This window comes from Cololabis saira, chromosome 21, assembly GCF_033807715.1.
Source record: "Cololabis saira isolate AMF1-May2022 chromosome 21, fColSai1.1, whole genome shotgun sequence".
In the NCBI taxonomy this organism is placed as follows: Eukaryota; Metazoa; Chordata; class Actinopteri; order Beloniformes; family Belonidae; genus Cololabis; species Cololabis saira.
Window position 1 is genome coordinate 35613040 of NC_084607.1, and position 22050 is coordinate 35635089.

Here is a 22050-nt window from a genome sequence, read left to right on the forward strand (position 1 = left end):
TGCGTTCACGACCGTCGGAAACTCTAGCCCCCACCCCGTGTTGAGGCTGAGCTGCCGCGCTGCTGCGTTCTCGGGCGTCGAAACCAACACCTGAGTCAGCACAGCCTGCGAGGTCGCAAGCGGAAGTTTTAATTTTCCACAATAGAAGTAAATGTCGGACTGGAAAATATGTAGAATTCCCCCACCTAAAGGTTAATAGAAAATAGTCATAATTCAAAAGAATGGGAGTGCAAAAGAAAAAGAGATTAATTCATAACAATAGGAACATGTCCAAAGTATGGAGGATTTTTTGTGCCAAAATTAAATAAATAAATAAATAATTAATTAATTAAAATGGGAATGAAATATATCATTAATTAACAATTAATTAATTAATTAATTAAATGTGTCATTAATTAATTAAATGCTGAAATAATAAATATATTTTTTTACTTAAAATGAATTGTATTTTACTTCATTAATGACATATTTAATTCTAATTTTAATTAATTAATGACACATTTAATCAATTAATGATATATTTCATTCCCATTTTAATTAATTAATGATGTATTTATTTATTTAATTTTGGCACAAAAAAATCCTCCATACCAAAGTTCCTTATAAATATTGAAATTAAATTGAAATATTGCAAGCCTTTTATTATTTTAATATTGCTGATCATGGCTTACAGCTTAAGAAAACTCAAATATCCTATCTCAAAAAATTAGAATATTCTGGGAATCTTAATCTTAAATCTTAAACCCCCAGAGGGGTCATCCCGCTGCTGCTTCCACCTGCCTGCTGTGCTGCTGACGTCCCTGACTCCCCCAGTCTGGCCCTCGGCAGGAGGGTCCCCCCTTATGATCCTGGTCCTGCTCAAGGTTTCTTCCCTCCTAAAGGGGAGTTTTTCTTGCCACTGTTTGGCTTAAGGTTTTTCTCCCACTAGGGGAGTTTTTACCTGCCATTGTTTATGTAATAATTGCTCGGGGGTTTATGTTTATGTTTATGTTTATGTTTATGTTCATGTTCTGGATCTCTGGAAAGCGTCTGTGTGTATGTGTGTGTGTGAATACGTGTGTAAGTAGATATATATAGATATAGAGCAGATGGAGTTAATATAGAGATAGTGTGAGGTTAATCAACTCTTTTGAATTAAGATTGTCATTATGAACGCAACAGAATTAGGTAAGCTCAGAGAAGTTGACTGCTGCGTTTTTCACAAGTTTACAATTGTTAACAGAAGTTACAGGCAGGCCATTCCCTGATGGTATTTAGGTATTTATGGCTTTGTTAACAGCTGAGCAGTGTCTTTAGACACATCTGTGCAAAGCCTTACAGAGTTTCTTGTTTGTCCAGAAGGTGCTCATTTATTGACCCTTCATGTTGTTTCACGTTGAGCTGACTTAAAGGTTAGCTAGGTTTAGTTGGACCATCTGATAACACGAGACCCCCATGAAGTTTGGCCTGGTGACTTCTGGTTTGTAAATAACCCAGTGTCTTTAAAAACCATCTGTTCAAACCTCCAACAGAGGGTCCTGTTTTAGTTGACCTCTTGACTCTTTGTGTTTTAAGGATGTCTGTTTGTTTCTTCATACTAATCCTCTTTAACTGAAAAGTCATGTGTGTGACCATCTGTTTTTGTCAATTGTCCATCCACTGTCTACCATTGGTTGTCTTAACATAGCCAACGCCTGTCAGTTTTTCAATAAATACCTCCTGCTAAGAAGGACCCAGCAAGCATTCCGTCGAGAGCCACAGAGAGAGAGCCGTGTTGCTCGACAGGGCTCCGACTGTGCTTCCCTTCTGCAGAAGGCCTTTAAAAATCATTTCTGACAGTTTCCGGTGTCTTTTTCTAAGTTATTAATATTTTGATGACTTTTTAACCTAACATTTTGGTGCCGAAAGACCCGGAATCTCTCGAGCTGCGACGATTGGGGTGGCGTAAGATTCAACGGGCGATCTAAATCTGTCGACAGCGGTTCCCGACTTCAGGGACGGGGCCAGGTTGATCTTGCGCTGTTCCAGAGTCCAGACGACGAGATTTCCCAGCCAGGGAAGGGCACTAGGAGACTGGTGAGAGACCTCTTTTGAGTGAAATTTCTGTGTATACTAACAAGAGGTTAGCGAAAACGGTGTTTGGCGGCAGGTCGGGGACCCGATTTTTACAGAAGGCATAGGGGCCTCTAAAAATACTGCCTAAATGCAGTGCGTAAGACCAACATCTAACTCGGTCGGGGACCGGCTTTTGAATGTCAGAGGACTTTAAAAGTACAGGATAACGAGGAGAGGTTTCTTGGAAATGATTTTTTAATGGTTGTGTTTTATGTTTGTCTAATGTTTGTCTAATGTTTGTCTGATGTTTATGTCTGTTCAATGTGGGGTTTCCAAAATTGAGAGGAAAAATTTAAGTTGTTCACTAAAGATCAGGCTAAAACCAAACTGTTGAAAAAGGAAATTTGTGTCCTGAGAGAAACTTAAGAAAGAAAATAACTGGCGAAAAATAGCAGAGGCGTGGTTAAGCTGAAACTTATGCTTAAAGAATCTCAAAAGATACTTAATTGATGGGGAGACGTCCTCAAACTTAAGAAAATGGAGACAAATCTTGCAAAAATAATAATATAGGGAACTTAAAAAGAAGTAAATGGACTAATTTAAGACTAGAAGAAGAAACAAGAAAATTGCGAACTTGTGAGGAGAGGATGGATTTTGGGAGAAGTGGGGGCTGCTGCAGGCTGCAGCATGAGGAAGTCTGTGTCTGTGTGTGACTCTCTGTGTGTGTGTGAAAGCATGCTCCGGTTTACGAGCGGCTGTAAGGCTCTGTGTCTGAGGGAGAACTTTTTGTGTTTGTTGGGAAGAAGGGGGGTGTTCAGCTCTCCTCTTGGAAAACATAAAAATGGAGAAATATAGTATTTCTATCATTCTAAGCCCTGAATGAGGGCATAGAATCATAGAATGTTTAAATTGGGTTAATTCACCATTTAATTTGCAGATTACTTTTGTAATACTGTATTTGACTCGGATTGTATGCAGGAGTAACAAACCCGTTGTACAATCTTTTTAGAAAAGAAAAACTCTGAGTGCATACTAGCCTATTCACACTGAAAATGTGTACATTTGTGATCAGTGTTGCTACCATTTAGTTTGGGAGTTAATTTGAAATGCACCAATTGAGTTTGGTTAGTTTAGTTTGAGGATAAGTAATTTACACATTTGCAGTGATACACAAACCCACATGCAGATGATCTGAAGTTGTGTTTAATGTTAGTGGGTTTTTGTCTATGTGTAGTTTACACATGGGAATTTATCCCACAATTTTCTTAAGACTTCTATGAGTTTTCATAGAAGAGCGTGCATTTGCGTTGCAGCATGCAAACAGAAGATTAAGAATCTCCTGAAGACTTTTATAAGTACTCATGATTTATCTGGAGATAATTTTCTGATAATTTTCTGATAATTTTCTGACAATTTTCTGACAATTTTCTGACAATTTTCTGGCATTTCTTTTTGATTTGGGGAAAATAGAGCTCAACAACAGTTGAGAAGGCATTATTTGATAGAATGCCTCCTTTAAGTCCAACGTTTTGTGACTGTGAATTATTGTTTATACATACAATATATATATATAAGTTCACTGAAGACTACTGTTTACGTTGCAGGAGAGTTGCTGCACTGACAGTTTTTGTGTGGTGATACTTTAATAAGACCATAACCTACTTGGGTTGAAGTAAGAACGTTAATCAATGAGAAATTCTGTAGTCTAATCTACGGTGGGAGACAGAATTTACCAGGTTTTTGCCCCTTCTAATCTGGTGATGGGAGGGGGGGGATCTCTGAGGGACATAGATATCCGACCCTAGAGAATCATTAAGTCAGACTTGCCGACCTGCCAGGATGCAGAGGTCAAGAAGTGGGAGGGCCACTTATCTGGGGAGCCTGACTCTGGCAGCCTGACTCTTCCAGGGAGAAGTCAACAAGGAGGGGGTCTGATGACACGAAACCCCCACCCCTGTCGGCATGCAAAAAAAAAATGCTGTGAAGCAGACCAGTGCTTCCAAGGAAGTTGTTCCCCCTGGTGGCTAAGTTGAGCCATAGGGAGTTTCTATGGCTCAACAGGAGGGAGTGGGAGTATGTAGGGGTACATATGATACATCATGAGGATTAAATACTAAATACCCTTTAAAAATTTTTTAGTAGGAGTTTTCCGACATGTTGCAGATACAACATGAGAGGACCTATCCATTTGAAGTTGTTCATATGGATTTCGTTCTTGGAGTGAACTAATGGCCTGTTAAGTTAAGGCTCAGGAAAGCCATGGCCTGAATGATGGCCATTAGTCGAACTGTACATGAGAATCGTCTTCTTGTACGCTGCTGTTTTCTTCCTCTCTCCCTCTCCTAAAGCAGGAACTGCTGAAACTGGGTAACCGGATCCTGAGTTGAGTGGTGAAACGTCATCACCCGTCAGGACGGGCCCTTTTGCTGTCCAAATCAGGACACCGACAGCACCGGCAGCAGTAAAGGCTGCTGAATGATCTACTGCGTTCACCAGTTGCAGTGAAAGCTAGCGGAGAAACGTGCCAGGCTCGAGTAGGCAGGAAGTCGGGCGGTTACACAACCTTTGCCCGCCGAAGAATTCATCTGATGCCTATCTCGCCAGCCCAGCCTGAAGAATATGACTAGCCAAACTGACTTGCGACAACAAACTAGGAGAGGAGTCCGAGGAATGGAAGAGACTTTTTCACTACTGAGTCATGCTGACATAATGACTGAGATTCCGATTCCGATTCCGACTATCGCTGTCTTTGTACTTTTCTGTGTTTTCATTACCTGTATGTTTACGATGACACTGGAGTGTTTTATTTTGGGTGCTGTGAAGTTTCAAAATGACAAGAGTAGGGAAATGTGAGGTTAATCAACTCTTTTGAATTAAGATTGTCATTATGAACGCAACAGAATTAGGTAAGCTCAGAGAAGTTGACTGCTGCGTTTTTCACAAGTTTACAATTGTTAACAGAAGTTACAGGCAGGCCATTCCCTGATGGTATTTAGGTATTTATGGCTTTGTTAACAGCTGAGCAGTGTCTTTAGACACATCTGTGCAAAGCCTTACAGAGTTTCTTGTTTGTCCAGAAGGTGCTCATTTATTGACCCTTCATGTTGTTTCACGTTGAGCTGACTTAAAGGTTAGCTAGGTTTAGTTGGACCATCTGATAACACGAGACCCCCATGAAGTTTGGCCTGGTGACTTCTGGTTTGTAAATAACCCAGTGTCTTTAAAAACCATCTGTTCAAACCTCCAACAGAGGGTCCTGTTTTAGTTGACCTCTTGACTCTTTGTGTTTTAAGGATGTCTGTTTGTTTCTTCATACTAATCCTCTTTAACTGAAAAGTCATGTGTGTGACCATCTGTTTTTGTCAATTGTCCATCCACTGTCTACCATTGGTTGTCTTAACATAGCCAACGCCTGTCAGTTTTTCAATAAATACCTCCTGCTAAGAAGGACCCAGCAAGCATTCCGTCGAGAGCCACAGAGAGAGAGCCGTGTTGCTCGACAGGGCTCCGACTGTGCTTCCCTTCTGCAGAAGGCCTTTAAAAATCATTTCTGACAGTTTCCGGTGTCTTTTTCTAAGTTATTAATATTTTGATGACTTTTTAACCTAACAGATAATATGGTATAAATAAGTATATTTATATAAATATTTATATGGGCATGTGTGTACAAATATATAGAAATACTCAGCTACGTGTATGTATGTATAGGTAAGTGTGTAAGTATAATTATAGTATAATTAGTTATTATAAATACGTGTGAATAAATTATTAGTGAATGGGGGTAGGATTAAATAGGTTTACGCTTCTTCCTACTCCTTTTTGCACATGTAAATTAAGATATTAAGTGTTAAAGTATGACATTCTTTGTTTTGTTGTTTTTTTGTTTGTTTTGTTTTCTTATCTTCTCTTTAATTGTTGTCTTTTACATGTACAAAATAAAAATCAAATCAAATCAAATCTAGTACAAGCGGTCACAGCCCATTTCCCTGAAACAGTACAATGTATGTACACAGTTTTACCTTTTATAGCCTGTTTCATTTATGCAGGTTTTACAAAATTAATCAAATAGTCACCCCAAGGCACTTTGCATGAAAAAGTATACATTTAATGTGTTCAATCTAAATTCAGCACAGAACCACAATAATCCATGTTTTAAGCAAATTCATTCCAGCTGAGCCAAAATTAAGAAATCATATGCTTCCAACTTCTAACATGAAGAAAATCAAAGTATTAGAAGTGGGATGTAGAAAGGTCCAGCAGAACCAGAGTGTGAGAGGACCAGCCCTCCTACAGGGCTTTCATGAGACGTCACAACTCATCTTGAATGATAAGTCAGCCACCACATGTGACTTATTCAAAGATTTGACCTGCAATTCTGACTAACTGAAAACCATAAAAAGCCTCCAGAGATTTATTTGCAAACCTTCAAAAGCCAAAATTCAATGTCCTCCACTTGGGGGTCCAATTAACACTTTTTGTCTTAGTTCTGTATTAGGTTATACCTCTGTTCTTTTAACTTTTTTTTAAAACTGTTTTGTATATTGTTGATACTGATATATTAATTTATAAATGGGTATATTTATATTTGTGTATATAGGTGTGAGGGTGTGTTATTATTATATATAACATTTGTGTATGTGTATACGTATATATATATATATATATATATATATATATATATATATATATATATATATATATATATATATATATATATATATATATACACACTGAATCTGCTGTGCTATGCTGCCCCCTGGTGGTCACAAGTGGTGTTAATGCAGAGACTTGTTTTAAAAGAAACAAAACAGAATCACAAAAAAACGAATAGTCTTTGAATGCAGCACCAAAGAGGCTGCCGAGGAGCGGCTTCTGCTTGGGTGGGGCGCGCTCATGTCTGGACACACACATGACCTAATAATAAGTAAAGAAAGTAACAAAAGTCTGAAAATATTCTATAACTTCAATAAACTGACCGAAGCGGCCTGGATGAGAACCAGAACAAAGAGTTGGGGTCCGTCCTCTGGCAGAGAAAAACACATTTCTACCCACTATAGGGACTATAGTGACACAACATCAACAAAATCCTTCATTTATTGCCAGAAAACTTGGTTCTAGCATATTTATAAGAAAAGGCTGTCCTCCAGTCTGTGTTGTTAAATGGAAGAACAGTCAACCAAGAACAGGAATATTTTGAAATGAAAAATCTTCATCCTCTATTTGGATTTTGTATTTGATCAGAGGTTTTGACCACAGTTTTTTTTTGTTAATGTTTTTTATGTAACTTTGTGCATGAAAGGTTTAATAAAACTTTGTGCTTCTGCTTCTTGTCTCAAAATCTATATTTCGATCCAGCTCCTTCTCATCTGTCTTCTGACATTACTGTTTGATCGTTTCTGAAGCAGCTTGGTATATGTTACATGTTTTACTGCAGGGGATAGATTTATCCAGTGCTGGGTTAAGAACTGTGATAAAATCTCCAACTATTATCAGAAAGGTTGGAAATAGCTGTAAAAAAGTATGAAAAAAAGACAAATCATCACCGTTTGGTCCATAAATTCTGGCTATACTTATTGAGTTGTTGTCTGTTGTATTAATAACTATGAACCCTTCAGGATCTCTGACTGCATCATTATAGATAAATTAGACATTTTTGTTACTTAAATTACTACTCCTCTTTGCGTCGAATTAAAACCAGCAGTATATTTGGGACTAAATTCTGGAGTTTGATTTAGAAGTAAGTGTTTCTTGTAAAAGACATATGTCTGCCTGTAATCTATTTACATAACCAAATATTATTATTATTGATTTTATTTATTTATTTTTTCTGCATAATGCAGCACTATGTAACTTTTCCACCGTAATCTAATATTTCATCATCATCATTGTGATGGTACATCAACTTCCAACAGGTTTAATGAACCTCTGTCATGGTCTGAGGGGTCTGTATCGCCTTCACTGGCACTATGTAACTTTGAGGAGCATGGTAGGAACCCTTCACACTAAAAAAATCATGGATCTATAATATTAACTGGATGTTAACACTGGAATGGTTTTCTTTGCGATACATAAGGCAGCGAGAACCAGGTGTGTCCAGTTAGGTTCCATTTGAATATCTCCCAGGTGACCTAATATACATATCGTGGGGCACACTGGGATTCTGTAGTTGATCCATGTGGATAGATCCTCACAAACAAACTTATGGATTTTCCACGTCGTCATATTATATTGTTTAGCCAAAAATAGATACATTACCTCTTTTCTATCCATCTTGCAAACGACCGCTGAAAACAGAAAAGTAGTTTTGAAAGTCCGTCCCGTCTTATTTCATTCACTATCAAAACAAATGCAGCGACGGGGACAGGAGTTTTCCAGCAGTACGCGCTGGTGCTCATGGGAAATGTAGTTTCTTTCTGGTAAAGCACTACCGCTTTTGTCCAAAGGAGCCGCCAAACTCAACAAAAGATGAAAGCTGCTTTAATGGTTAATACCATGTTAGTAAAAACCTGAGGCATATGTATATATTTTAATATATCATATATATTTATTTTATTAATATATATATATATATATATATATATATATATATATATATATATATATATATATATATATATATATATATATAGATAGATAGATAGATAGATAGATAGATAGATAGATAGATAGATAGATAGATAGATAGATAGATAGATAGATAGATAGATAGATAGATAGATAGATAGATAGATAATGGATGGATGGATATATATATATATATATATATATATGTATTTATTTATTTATAATTTTTTTATTATTATTTTTTTTACGTGTGAATTAATTCCTTTGAACTTACAAACTTAACTGAACTGAGTTTATAACGTTAGGATTTTGTCATCATCATTGTAAACCAAGCGGATAGAACACCGAGAAGAAGAGAAATAAAACATATACTTGCACATCTTTTCTAAAGGGAAAGAGAAAAAAGGGAGCGAGGATGGAGTTTCACACGTTTCATACACACACACATGTCCGATGAAAAATAATCGTAACGTCCTTTGGCTGCTCCCTATCGGGTTGACATGTTCAGCTTCTTGTTTCCTAGGTTTTGTGTCAGTTTTACACGTTTCTTTCTGGCTCTAGTGGCCTTTATTCAAAGTCTAGACAGAAAGGGGGTAGAGAGAGAGAAGGGCTGCAGGACCTGAACCTCCTGTAGACCTGAGCCTCCTGTATACCTGAGCTCTGCTCAAACTGTCAGCTCCTTTAAATCAGGACTAAAAACATTACTGTTTCATTAAATACTTACCTGCTGTACTTTACTGCCCTTACTTGTTAACAACTTGTGCTTTTTATTATTTTGCCTCTTTTCTTATAATTGTATTTGTTATTTAAGTGTACTCTTGAATTAAATACTCATGATTTTTGAAAACCATGCAAAGTTACACTTGTGTTTGGAATATGATCTTTATTTAAATGAATAAATCCTGAAGCTGTGATTATCCAGGAATCTCTGCTCTTCCTGAGTTCAGCTTTTCTCTCAAATGTGTGTGGGAGTGTCTCCAGCTGGTTAGTAGATAAATCCAACGCCCTGCCTTCAAATCCCTGCGTGGATGAGAGTGTCCAGTCCACCGCCTCACTGGGTGATCTCACACCTGAATCTGGTATCACTTCATGTTCTTCTGATTGGATCTTTAGCCGTTTGCAGGTATGACTATTAGAACGGCCCGTCCCAACCGGGGACAACACATCCAGCCAAGAATCCACTGCCTCAAAAAGGTGAGTGACATTATTGATGTTAAGAGTCTGGATTTCATTGGTTACAGGTGATGCATATGTGTCAGACTTGTGGTTAAGCACATTATTAGCAGTTTGGTCTCACAGCAGATTCTTTTTCTTGTTTCTTGTGTCTGATTAAGCAGATTTATGTGTATTTCTACAGTTTTTACTCAGGGTGTTTGGCAGGAGGAGAGAGGAGGCTTGTTGAAGATAATCTTTAATTCCTCTGTAAAGCTAATTAGCAGTGCAGCTCCACAGTCAGCCGTCGCCAACGTGACCTGACGTTAGATTTTATGTTAATCAGATGACGACATTAACTCTGAAACCTGAAACCATTTTTTTTTCATTATGCATTTCGAGAAAAAAGTCGAAATGTGGAGATTAATGTTGAAGTACAATCTTGAAAAAAAAAAATTTTGAGAAAAAAGTCTAAATGTTGAGAAAAAAGTCAAAATTTTGAGAAAAAAGTCGAAATGTCGAGAGAAAAGTCAACGGTCCAGAAAAAAGTCAAAATGTCGAGATTAAAAAGGAAAGGAAAAAGGAAGAGAAAAAGGGAAAAAAATAAGAAAAAAGGAAAAAAGGAAAAAAATAAGAAAGAAAAGGAAAAAAAGAAGAAAAAAAGGAAAAAAAGGTCAAACATTTTATAAAAAGCTCCAGGAGCCACTAGGGCGGCGCTAAAGAGCTACGGGTTGCCGACCCCTGCTCTGATGGTTCACTTTCTAATCTCTAAACTTGACTTGTCTTTATTTTCATGTTTATCAACTGTATGTGAGTGTGTTGTTGTCATCACACTTGAAATGTGTTTATATTTTATAAGTAGTCGAATGAATGACACAATGGTAGTTTTCCAGCCATCTTTGATTGCTCAGTATTTGTGATTTAGAGCAGTGTTTATCAGCTCTGTTTTAGATGCTCACCTACATCCATGACTGCTCACACCTGTCATGTTTGCACCAGAAGTATCCATGAAATCAATACATCTTGATCAAATAATCGTATGTTATTGAGGATGATCAGATTTTGTGCTTTATACTGGCTGAGTAGCAATCGAGACAGGTCGGTTATTCCTGTTTAGTATGTAATCAATTACTAATTCTGGTCACATGCGCCTTTTTTCTTCTTGGATTTACGTGAACCTTCCTTATCACTACACATCTTCTTCCAGCTGGAGGCCATGGTGGTGGAGATGCAAAATGGAGTTAAAGGAACAGCGCAGAAGCTGAACGTTACCAGCATCCCACATGTGGTCGCTGGTGAGACACACAGAGACACACTCACACAGAGACACACTCACACAAATACACTCTCACACAAACACACAGCCCACAGTTAGAAAGTTGCTGGACCCCCTAAATATAAGAATACAGTGTTTGAGATGAATCCATCACTAGGATTGATAATGTCTGCATGTCTACCGTTTTAACCATAGACATATATACGTATCTGCCCCATGGAGCTGCTGCTGCTGGAGCTTGCGTCGTCTGCTTATGGGTCAATGACCAACAACCATTTTTGTATAAAACTGAAAACTTAAAAAAAAAAAAAAGAAAATAAATTAATTTATTTTAATATGAATCATGGTTGCACCACATTAGTTTTTTTTAAGGCTAATGCCAATTCATCTTGACAAAAAAACTCTGAAATAATTTAATTTAAAATTTTTATATGAATTTATGTGTACACAACATTCTTAAAGGGGACATATTATGGCATTTAATGTATATTTTAAACAGGCCTTGAATGTCTTAAAAACAATCTAAAGCTTGTTTTTTCTACATAAATCAGAAATTCAGCCTGTGGGCCATGTCACTAGTTTTACCGCTTCTAAAGCCTTTTTCTGTGCTTCATTCTGAGGGGGCGGGGCTATGATAATGAGGCTCTGCGCTGATTGGCTGCTTGAATGACGTGTAGCAGGGGAGGAGACAAGCGTCGCTCCGGGGAGAAGAGCAGCGGCTGCGTAGCAAAGCGTGTTTACGGTTCTGCGTTAAATCGACACGTACCCTACGCCGTAGGCTCTGCGTTGGTGTAACGCAGAACCATAAATCAGCCTTTAGTCACCTCGTCTTCACACTAATTCACACAGGAAGATTGAATTTAATTCTAAACAGTTACACCACAGTTATTTACTCCGATTCCTCATCATTTCACTTCTTATGTTACAAGACAAATGAATCATGTTAACTGTAAAGAAATCACAACACTGAATTTTCACAAATGGCAACTTTATTGTTAAAATATATAAATAAAATGTATGCACTATTGCTGGCTCAAGGAAGGACCGCGTGTCTTCTGAATGTGTCGTTGAACAGCTGCAGGTGCTTGGAAGATCTGAAACCATAGAAGAAAAATGTATTGTGTCGTGACGTCACGACAGGAGCAGATTCTAAACGGCTCAAAAAAATCACATGACACTGGGGGATTCTGCCGGGCGGGGGTCACAGACCTTGCAGAAATTCATGGGATTTCATCTCCCCAGTGTTGGCAGGGTGAGGGGAGACCACTTTATATATGTTAAAACAAGAAAAAACGTGTTTTTCATAATAGGTCCCCTTTAATGTTTGAACTACTGCAATAGATATTCTTTTTTTATTATTTTAAAATTGACCTGTTTAAAATCCTTATTCGTCATTGACCCTTTTGCAGTTACTGCTGCATTAAAGCCACAGTAAATACATGTTCTTTATTCCCAGCACAGACTGAGTGAAGACACTGACAGGCCGCCGTAGCGGCTAAGCTGCTAACAGCAGCTAAATAAGGCAGCCCACAATCGGATGAGATTTAGAGAGCGGCTTTTTAATCTGGTGTAAAACGAGCAGGGGAACGTTAGAGCTTTACAGGCAAACTCCAACAATCACCTACAACAAGCACCTCTACTTTAGAAGATGAATAGTTGTGGATAGGGTCCCCACCTTTCAGAAATAGAAATAAGGAACGCCTGATTTCAGCAGCGCAGGAGCCAAAAAAAAGGCCCAAAACTTATAAACTGCATAGAAATTTATTTATTTTATATGAAAAAACAAAATGCTTTGATTTAAAGTTTAAAGTACTTTAATAGCATTGAACTTGCATGACTGTACAGACAGCAAACCATACTAGCAACTGAAATATCCTCCTATTCAATGTACGTCCACATCAGCCCAGATGTAGAATAAGCTACAGGTGAAGAATATGGTGTAAAAGTTAATTTATTTCAATAATTCAACTTAAAAGGCGCCGCGAAACGAATACATTACATAGTCTCATTACATGTAAAGAAAGATTTTAAACTTTTATTTGTTATAATTTTGATGATTGAATTGTTTATTGATTTCATAAAATATTTGAATTTTTTTAGATTTTGTATTTGGGGTTTTCATAAACTGTGAGTCATAATCACCTAAATTATAACAAATAAAGGCTTGAAATATCTCACTTTGAATGTAGTGGGAAATAATATATTTGTTTCACCTTTAGTTGAATTTACTACGAATGAAGTTTTGCAATATATATACATTTTCCAACCTTCACCTGTATATTATGACATCAATAAATAATACATGTCCATATTTGTTCAATACGGAACGCAACTTTTAATAATAAAGAAAACACTTTCCTCCAAGTCTGAAGTTTCCGTATCCTAAGGTGACTGCAGTCAGAAACAGCTTTGAAACTTTGAAATGATGATGTTTTGGCATTGAACATTTCTGATGGGTAAACTGACATTGCTGGAGCTAGTTGCAATATTGTACCACACTCCAATAATATCGAGTGTCAAAATCATAATGTAGCGTAAAGTATCGTATTGCATCATAACGTAACGTATACAGTAGTATGGTATTGGATCATAATGTAGCGTATACAGTACTCGAGTTGTAAGAAAACAATCAGGGGGGATGGTGGATTTTATCATATGGGGACAGATAATTTGTGCTGATTACAAATAATATAATATATTACAAATAATAGCAGTGACCAAAACACCTGCAGAAATACTGCAGGAATGACATAGCAGCAGTTAAATGCAGCCTTCTGTAAGCTTTAAATATCCACTGGGCTTACATCAAATACATCAAAACACAACAATAAAAAACACTTTTCTGAACTTATCAATATGACTCTGTCCTTCACAGGATAAGTAACATGGATCACTGCAAAAACTCACAATCTTAACAAGAATATTTGTCTTATTTCTAGTTAAAATGTCTCATTTTAGTAAAAAAAATCTCATTACACTTAAAACAAGACTCATCACTGGAAAAAACAACAATTTTCACCTGTTTCAAGTAGATTTTCACTTGAAATAAATAGAAAAATCTGCCAGTGGAACAAGATTTTTTTGCTAGTAATAAGAAGATAAATCTTGTTCCACTGGCAGATTTTCTACTTATTTCAAGTGAAAATTTACTTGAAACATGTGAAAATTGTCAAATAAGTTATTTTTCTGTTGTTATTTTTCTGGTGATGACTCTAAATGTTGAAATAGCAGTAAAACCACATTCATTGATGAAATGACATAAGGGATGGAAAGGGGGGGATGTCATTTTTACAGGGGGGATTATTTGGACCGTTTTTATTTCAGGGGGGATGATTTGGACCGTTTTTATTTCAGGGGGGGATGATTTGGACCGTTTTTATTTCAAGGGGGGATGATTTGGACCGTTTTTATTTCAGGGGGGGATGCCACCCCCCCTCATCCCCCTCAACTCCAGTACTGCGTACAGTATTGTACTGCATCATAACGTAGCGTATGGTATTGTATTGGATCTTATTGTAGTATATAGTATCTTATTGCATCGTATCACATCATAACGTAGTGTATAGTATCCTATCGTATCGTAGCGTAACGTAACGTAACGTAACGTAACGTAACGTAACGTAACGTAACGTAGCGTATTGTATTGTATTGCATCATAACATAGCATATAGTATCACATCATAACGTAGTGTATTGTATCATAGTGCATCATAACGTAACGCATAGTATCACATCATAACGTAGCGTAAAGTACTGTATTGGATCATGACGTAGCGTATAATATCACATTATAACGTAGTATATAGTAATGTTTCACATCATAACGTAGCGTATAGTATCATGATACAGTGACAGATTAAATGACGTCAGCAAAGACCTCGGAAAAGGATGGTCTTCACTCTTCATTCTTCATTCTTCATTCATTGGGTATGATCTTCATTTGCCTGAAGGTGCCACCTTCATTCATTCAAAGATAATACACAAATAGAAACAGTGTGGAAGCACAGGACCAATCAGACACGCTCAGAGATGAACAAGCTTGGGTGTAAAACGTCCAAATAAATCTCAGAACAGCAACCAAACCTGAAATCAGGGAGAGATCATCTTCAACTTCAGTAAAACTACTTCAGATTTTAATACGACAAATGTAGGCGTTAAACTTTAGCCAACATAAAAAATGTTAAACTTCAAACTCAAAAGACCAGACAGAATCAATTCTGTAGAGAATAAAGATGAAGCACCACCTCGTGTCCACATTAATAACACATTTAAACTGATTCCTCCATAGACTGGAGCCTGTTTGACTGAGCGTGTTTATGAATGATTCATTATTTAAGAGTCTTGTTTTCTGTTTTCACCCAGGTAGTGACATAATTACATGGATCACCAACAAGATGAAGGTTACTCAAGAAGGTAAGCTCCGTAAAACTGGTCACAATCAGCCGAGCGGTTGACAAGAATGGAAAACATCTCAATCAGTTTGTCCGCATGAAAACATGAATTCTGAACACAACAGGGGGAGAAACTGAAGAACCTTTTTAACACTGTAACTCTGGTTTCTAAGCGTGAATCTAATAAGGCCTTTAAAAGAAAGTGGGGGCTGCACGTGTCTGAGCTTGCGCTGCGTAACCTCAACATCCACTCATCTTTACTTCTGAGACTCTGTCACTTGATTGGTTGTAGGTGTGCCCCAGAGGTTTTTATATAGTACCACTTAGGTTTCCAGCCTTTGTTTCCCACATCCCCGTTTATGTGAGACGTGTCACTGCCACCAACGTTCCTATTTGTGATTAAAATGGTGAAATGTCTCGCGGTCAACATCTGATAGGAGATATCTTGCCCCGTAGCATCCAGGTATGGTTTGCATGGGCGTCAGTTTGATTTCAGAAGTGCTGGGGACATTTACCATAAACCTGAGTAAGGTTTGAAAAGTGCTGGGTACGAGCTAGGCCCATGACTTCAAAATTGAGGTTTCATGATAAATAATAGGCATTGCATTAGATGATGCGTATTGACGCGATATTGTCCCCATATTAAAAGCCATCTGCGCGGTCTTATTTAGGTCGTCGGAAACATCATGGGTTGGGACAATTCGTCATGGGTAGGCCCTATTCCTATTTCAAAATCCGCATTTCAGTACAAGACACGATTTGGGTAATTGCACAGCCCTTGACACACCAACAAATCTCAGACAAACCTCGACCAAGCAAGAGTGCATCAGGAGACGTAGCCTGGCAAACAGCCCTTGCCCTTACAAAGTTTTCAAACATTGCCAGGCTATGAAACGTCGGGCAAGAGTGAACGAGCAGCAACCCCTCTGTGAAATAAGTTTTCATTAATTGTCTTTTTTGTCTATCTCGCCTGATATGCATCATGAACACTGACGAATCTTCACCTGCAACACCAGCGACTTCTTTCATCGCTCGTTACACTCAGTACGTACACATGCAGCGATTCAAGCTGGTTGCAGATCTGATCAGATAATGACATGCAGAAGATTGGATCAACTTGTCTGATTACACATGCTGTTCTGAGATCAGACTGAATCAGATTGAATAAGCCACTGTAACCAGAGCATGGCTGACTCCGTGACGCTAGGTGGCGCTGTACCCGAGGTAACCATGGTAACCATTTCAACAAAGAGCCACTTCCGGTTGACCTCCGCTTAACAACAAGGAAAGGGAAAAGTGCATTCTAACTGCTTTCCTATTAATAATCTGTCTAAAACAGCCTTTCTCAACCTTTTTTCAGTCATGACACCTTTCAAAAGTGAATAAAATCTCACGACACCCCAGAGTAAAATACAATTAAAAACCGCACTGCATCGCTCTGACTGTAAATGCATAAGTCCTGTTTATTTTGTTTTTTTTATGCCACAGTTTGCAGATTGATTGTTGATGCGTGGGCTAACGTGTCTGCTGGGATTATTTTGCGAGCTTTTGCAAAAGCGTGCATTTCCGAGGCGCCGCACGGCACGGAACGGGACTCTGACAGCGAGGAATCCGGACTGGCACAGCTGATTTAGCGGAGCTCTTTAATGCAGAAACAGAGGATGAGACTTAATGGGTTTGATTAATGTAAAAACTGAAATAAAGTAGCCTACAATCAAACAAAGTTTTGCTCCCGCTGTATTTTTAAATACGCACACTCCTGTGCTTGTGTGTGTGTGTGTGTGTTCTTGTGTGTGTGCCGTTTCGGTCGGTGCGCCGTGTGTGTTTTAAATACAGAAATGACACAAGACTGAGGCTATGACTTTCCACACGGCGCCCGTATGGTCGCGAAAATACAGTATTTATATATGAAATGTCAGAATAGGAAATATTTTGACGACACCCCTGGGTGCTACTCGGTGCTACTACTGAGCAGCGTCGCGTCGTCTCCTTTCACTTTTACTTCCGGGTGAATCCCCTCCCCCGGGGGAAAACCCCACCCGGGGGAAATTCTCGAGCATGCGCAGACTGTAATATCTATGTCCCCGTACACATGGCATTAACAAGGCGGTTGCGACTGGCTTATCTAGGTGCTGCAAGCGGGTTGATGAATCCGGTTTGACCAGGTTGACTTGACTGGCTTAAGGTGTTCACATGCAGTTTAAAAGTCAGTACGATGTGTGCAAATGATCTCCAACCAGCTTGAATCTCTGCATGTGTACGTACTGACTGTAACAGACTGCAGACCGCAAGCGCAGTGTGTGGGAGCGGAGCGGATTCAACATAGTTGCTAACAGCAATGGGGGCTGATCGCAAGCGCATTCATACAAGGAGAGTGAAAGCAGAGCGGAGCAAATAGTCTGACCATACTCTCACTGCGTGTGTCGTGTTTTCCAAACTCGGTGTGGAGGGGGGAGGGGTAGCCTGATTATCATCCACTTCCAAATCACTTCTGTTCCAGACTTGCTGAAGGTGTTGCGTCACTGGGAGGGCGAGGCCTGGCTAGGGGAGGGGCGTTCTTGAGCAGCTTCTGAACCAAAATTCAGCTTCTGCACCAAAAGCGGCGTTTGCACTTTCTCTACTTAATTTTTTTTTTTTTTTTTTTTTTTTTAAGTCGTGGGGACAAATCTGCTCGTCAGACAAAGTGGTAGGGACGCGTCCCCACAGTCCCCGGCGGAAATGACGCGCCTGATGGTTTGTTATGGTCCTGATATCCCTAACCCTAACTGGTGTGTGTTGCAGAGGCTGAGGCCTTCGGCACCATGCTGGTGGCGTACGGCTACGTCTACCCGCTGCAGAACCACAGGAAGTTGGTGATGTGCAACGACAGCAGCCTCTACCGCTTCCAGGTACGACTCAATCTTCTCTCTGCTGTGTGTGTTTACCATCCCGGGGAGATTTAAAGAGCTGTCTCCTTAACGGACAGGATATTAAAGGACCTCACAGAAAATCTAGATCTTTATTGTAGTATGATGAGGTCACCACAGATTACACACAGGCAGAGGATTTGTTGGTGCTCTTCTTCTTTTCCAACAAACAAACGCAAAAAAAATAAAATAAATAAATACTGTGTCATCCTATCCTCTCCACGGCCCAAATCTCTGATGATTTGAATCAAAAATGCACATAATATGAATGTATCTGCTAACAACCCGTTACCACATGCACCCACCTGACAGCAGGTTACTCAGTTATTATCAATACACCCAATAGAAACACCCGCCCCGGCGGTTCTGGCGGTTCTGATGTCTCGGATCTCGTCCGAGTCGTGTACCAAAATAGTACACGTCTTTTCTGCAGGAACCAGGACCCTTGGTCACAATGTTCAGGTCGACGAGAGGTGTCAGTGACTACGTTTACATGCAGTCAAAATTGGGGTTATTGCTAATATTCTGGTTACTGAAACATTGGGAATATTCTGTTTCCATGGTAATTAATCATTTGGGATATCTGGATCAACGCAGTCACTGCATCACGTAGCTCATAAAAACCCGTCCAAGTCGTGCTAAAGTCTTGAATCCACTGCTCATCTGTGTAATCGTGGACAATGACTACGTTTCCATGCATCAATAAGCCTTTTCTAACCGGAATATTAGCAATAACCCGGTTTTGCACGGCCATGTAAACACCAATAACCCCTTTGAATAACCTGAATTTGCTCATATTCTGGTTTTTAAAAACCTGAATATGAGCCCTGGGTTCCTCCTTTTAAAACCTGAATATTGGATCATGTAAACGCCAAACGTAATATCCCCATCAAACGGAACAGGAATCTGTTTTCTGCACATGCTCTGTTCACAAGGAATCCTGGTCTTTTGAGTCCAGGAAGTTCTTCTAAACACGGAGAAACAAGACCAGGAGGAGACTAATCACTTCATAAATGTAATGAAGGATATGAACATTTCTGCATTTGTAGACGGTAGAAAGTACCGGGATAGAAGATTTACAAGAAGGTGAGAGAAAAGTTGCATGAAGCAGGATTTGTACGAACGCCAGACCAGATCAAGCTCAGCTGGAAAAGCCGTACTACAGGAAGAAACAAAACGGTACCAGCGGGTCCGATTATCCTCCGTGCTGCTGTTATTGTTTTGGATTTGGATGCAGGAAGAAGAAGCAGAAATGACGGGAATTGCGTCATGATGTTCTCCGTGCATCGCTGGTTTGATCCAGATATCCCAAATGATTAATCACCATGTAAACAGGGATAACTCTGTTTACTCACACATGGAAACAGATTATTCCCAATGTTTCAGTAACTGGAATATTGACCTTAACCTGAATTTTGACTGCATGTAAACATAGTCATTGACTTAGAAATCCTTCAGGTGCAGTCGGCGCCGCCTGTAGGGGGTTTGCCTTAGGACACATTAAGAGGTTCTGGACGCAACTTATGCTATATAATATGCTGTATAACATGACTTTCCACACATGAAATTATTTTGTAGTTGAGGTTTATCAAGACCTCATTCTCAACATCATGAAAAGAGACTCAAGAAAATAGTGACTGAAGAGCAAATGAAGGAGTTCTCCAGGAAACGATGGAACTACAGTGAAATCTCAGACACGGGACTAAAAGCCACTTAACTTCCACTCACAGGGTGCTAAAAATGACAAAAGGTCCTCACTGCTGCTTTAAAGGGGACATATTATGGCATTTAATGTATATTTTAAACAGGCCTTGAATGTCTTAAAAACAATCTAAAGCTTGTTAATTCTACATAAAACAGAAATTCAGCCTGTGGGCCATGTCTCTAGTTATACCGCTTCTAACCTCATTATCTGTGAGGGATTCTGAGGGGGCGGGGCTATGATAATGAGGCTCTGTGCTGATTGGCTGCTTGAATGACGTGTAGCAAGGGAGGGAACAAAGCCTCTCTCTGAGTTAGAAGAGCAGCGGCTCCGTACACTATTAAAGCATGTCACATGCGAGCGTCAGCGACAAAACCAATTCCATAAAGCCTGATTTACGGTCCTTCATTAAATCAACGCGTACCCTACGCCGTAGGCTATGCGTTGGTGTAACGCGGAACCATAAATCAGCCTTTAGTTCCCTGAAGAGGGAACGGGTCACCTCGTCTTCACACTAATTCACACAGGAAGATTTAATTGAATTCTAAACAGTTACACCACAGTTATTTACTCTGATTCCTCATCATTTCATTTATTATGTTACAAGACAAATGAATCATGTTAACTGTAAAGAAATCACAACACTGAATGTTGACAAATGGCAACTTTATTGTTGAAAAAATAAATAAATAACGTAAGTTGTATATAAATAACATTTATGCACTATTGCTGGCTCAAGGAAGGACTGTGCGTCTTCTGAAGGTGTCGTTGAAGCTTCAGGTGCTTGGAAGATCTGAAATCATGAACAGAAAAAAATGTATTACGGTACTAATAGAGCTCCGTAACACGGAGTAACACCAGAGCTAAGCTAAATACTTAGCTCATGCAAAGATCATACTTGTAGACAAATATAAATAACATAAAAAATTAACGTTCTTACCGCTGACTCGTGTGCAGTTGCCGGGTCCGTACTGTTGGAACTGATCCTTTTATGAGGGTAAATGTCGATGCAAAACCTCATTTTTACTGTCCCTCGTTGTTCAAACAGCCACCACTTCTGAACAATGGTGGAGCTCCGGCCGGTGGAGCTGGTTGTGGGCGTGGTTTCATGTAGCGAGGCCGACCGAGGCGTGGTTTGCATTTTGCTTACGTAACGAAAATGCGCAAATCTGAACGGCTCGTAGATCCACATCAGACTGGACGGCTCATCCAGGCGGCTGTACAGACACTGCAGAATCTGGTTTCTTTCCTCCTTCTCTGAGTTGGCAGGCTGAGGGGAGACCACTTTATATATGTTAAAGCAAGAGAAAACATGTTTTTCATGATAGGTCCCCTTTAAGCACTTCGGTTTATAAGAAATTGAGTTGGGCATTCCATTACTTGCAGCAAAAAGTATTTTATCAGAGGCTTTTTAATAAAAGTGTTTATTCTCAACCTTTCTAGACCCCGTACTTCTGGCCGACGCAGAAATGGGTTGCAGACGACACGGACTACGGTGGGTGCAGCAGTCTGGTGCTGCCAGGACACGCTGAGGCAACACGTTTTTCCTTCCCAACTGCTTCAATGAATAATTGCTTCAGATGCCTGATAGCTGCAGTAGCTGCTACTAACACGCTGCATAGTTATTAAACACGTCGTCACATGAACCACAAGGCCTATTTCCCATTCCAGTATAAGACAATGACCTTGGTTTTCTCTGTGCCTGAAACAGCTAAATGTTTGTTGTGTTTTGTGGGTAAACTGTTGACTCTCCTGTGGTTTTTGTAGCCATTTACTTGGCCAAGAGGAACATCCGGAAGAAAGGGATGCTGGAGCCGTATGAGCAGGTACATGAGAACTAGACAGGAGGAACTGAGCTGCTGAAACCCCTGCTGAAACTGTACTAAACTATACACACAGGTCCATTACAACCACCTGCATGACTGGCTCAACCACAAGTGGGACTTCATCGTGATGCAAGCTACTGAACAGTACAAGTACGTGTTCCCGGGAGAAACCCCGCCATTAGGTGACTGGAGACTAATG

The 22050-nt window shown here is 39.3% G+C and overlaps 2 protein-coding genes across 3 annotated transcripts in view; one reads left to right on the forward strand and one right to left on the reverse strand.

Annotated features, from left to right (window-relative positions):
- Positions 1-9615: 9615 nt before the first annotated feature.
- The window catches only part of rgs9a (regulator of G protein signaling 9a), a 31359-nt gene continuing 18924 nt past the window's right edge, over positions 9616-22050 (forward strand). The window contains exons 1-7 of the mRNA XM_061712886.1: positions 9616-9792; positions 10958-11045; positions 15389-15439; positions 18199-18305; positions 21469-21520; positions 21793-21851; positions 21925-22001. Of these exons, the coding sequence (XP_061568870.1) occupies positions 9724-9792; positions 10958-11045; positions 15389-15439; positions 18199-18305; positions 21469-21520; positions 21793-21851; positions 21925-22001 (503 nt within the window). The 5' untranslated portion in view covers positions 9616-9723. The remainder of the gene's footprint in view (positions 9793-10957; positions 11046-15388; positions 15440-18198; positions 18306-21468; positions 21521-21792; positions 21852-21924; positions 22002-22050) is intronic.
- Positions 12338-22050, reverse strand: part of glyr1 (glyoxylate reductase 1 homolog (Arabidopsis)) — a 121839-nt gene continuing 112126 nt past the window's right edge. For both annotated transcript variants that reach the window (XM_061712883.1, XM_061712881.1), the window contains one exon: positions 12338-12397. In XM_061712883.1, the coding sequence (XP_061568867.1) occupies positions 12356-12397 (42 nt within the window). In that variant the 3' untranslated portion in view covers positions 12338-12355. The remainder of the gene's footprint in view (positions 12398-22050) is intronic.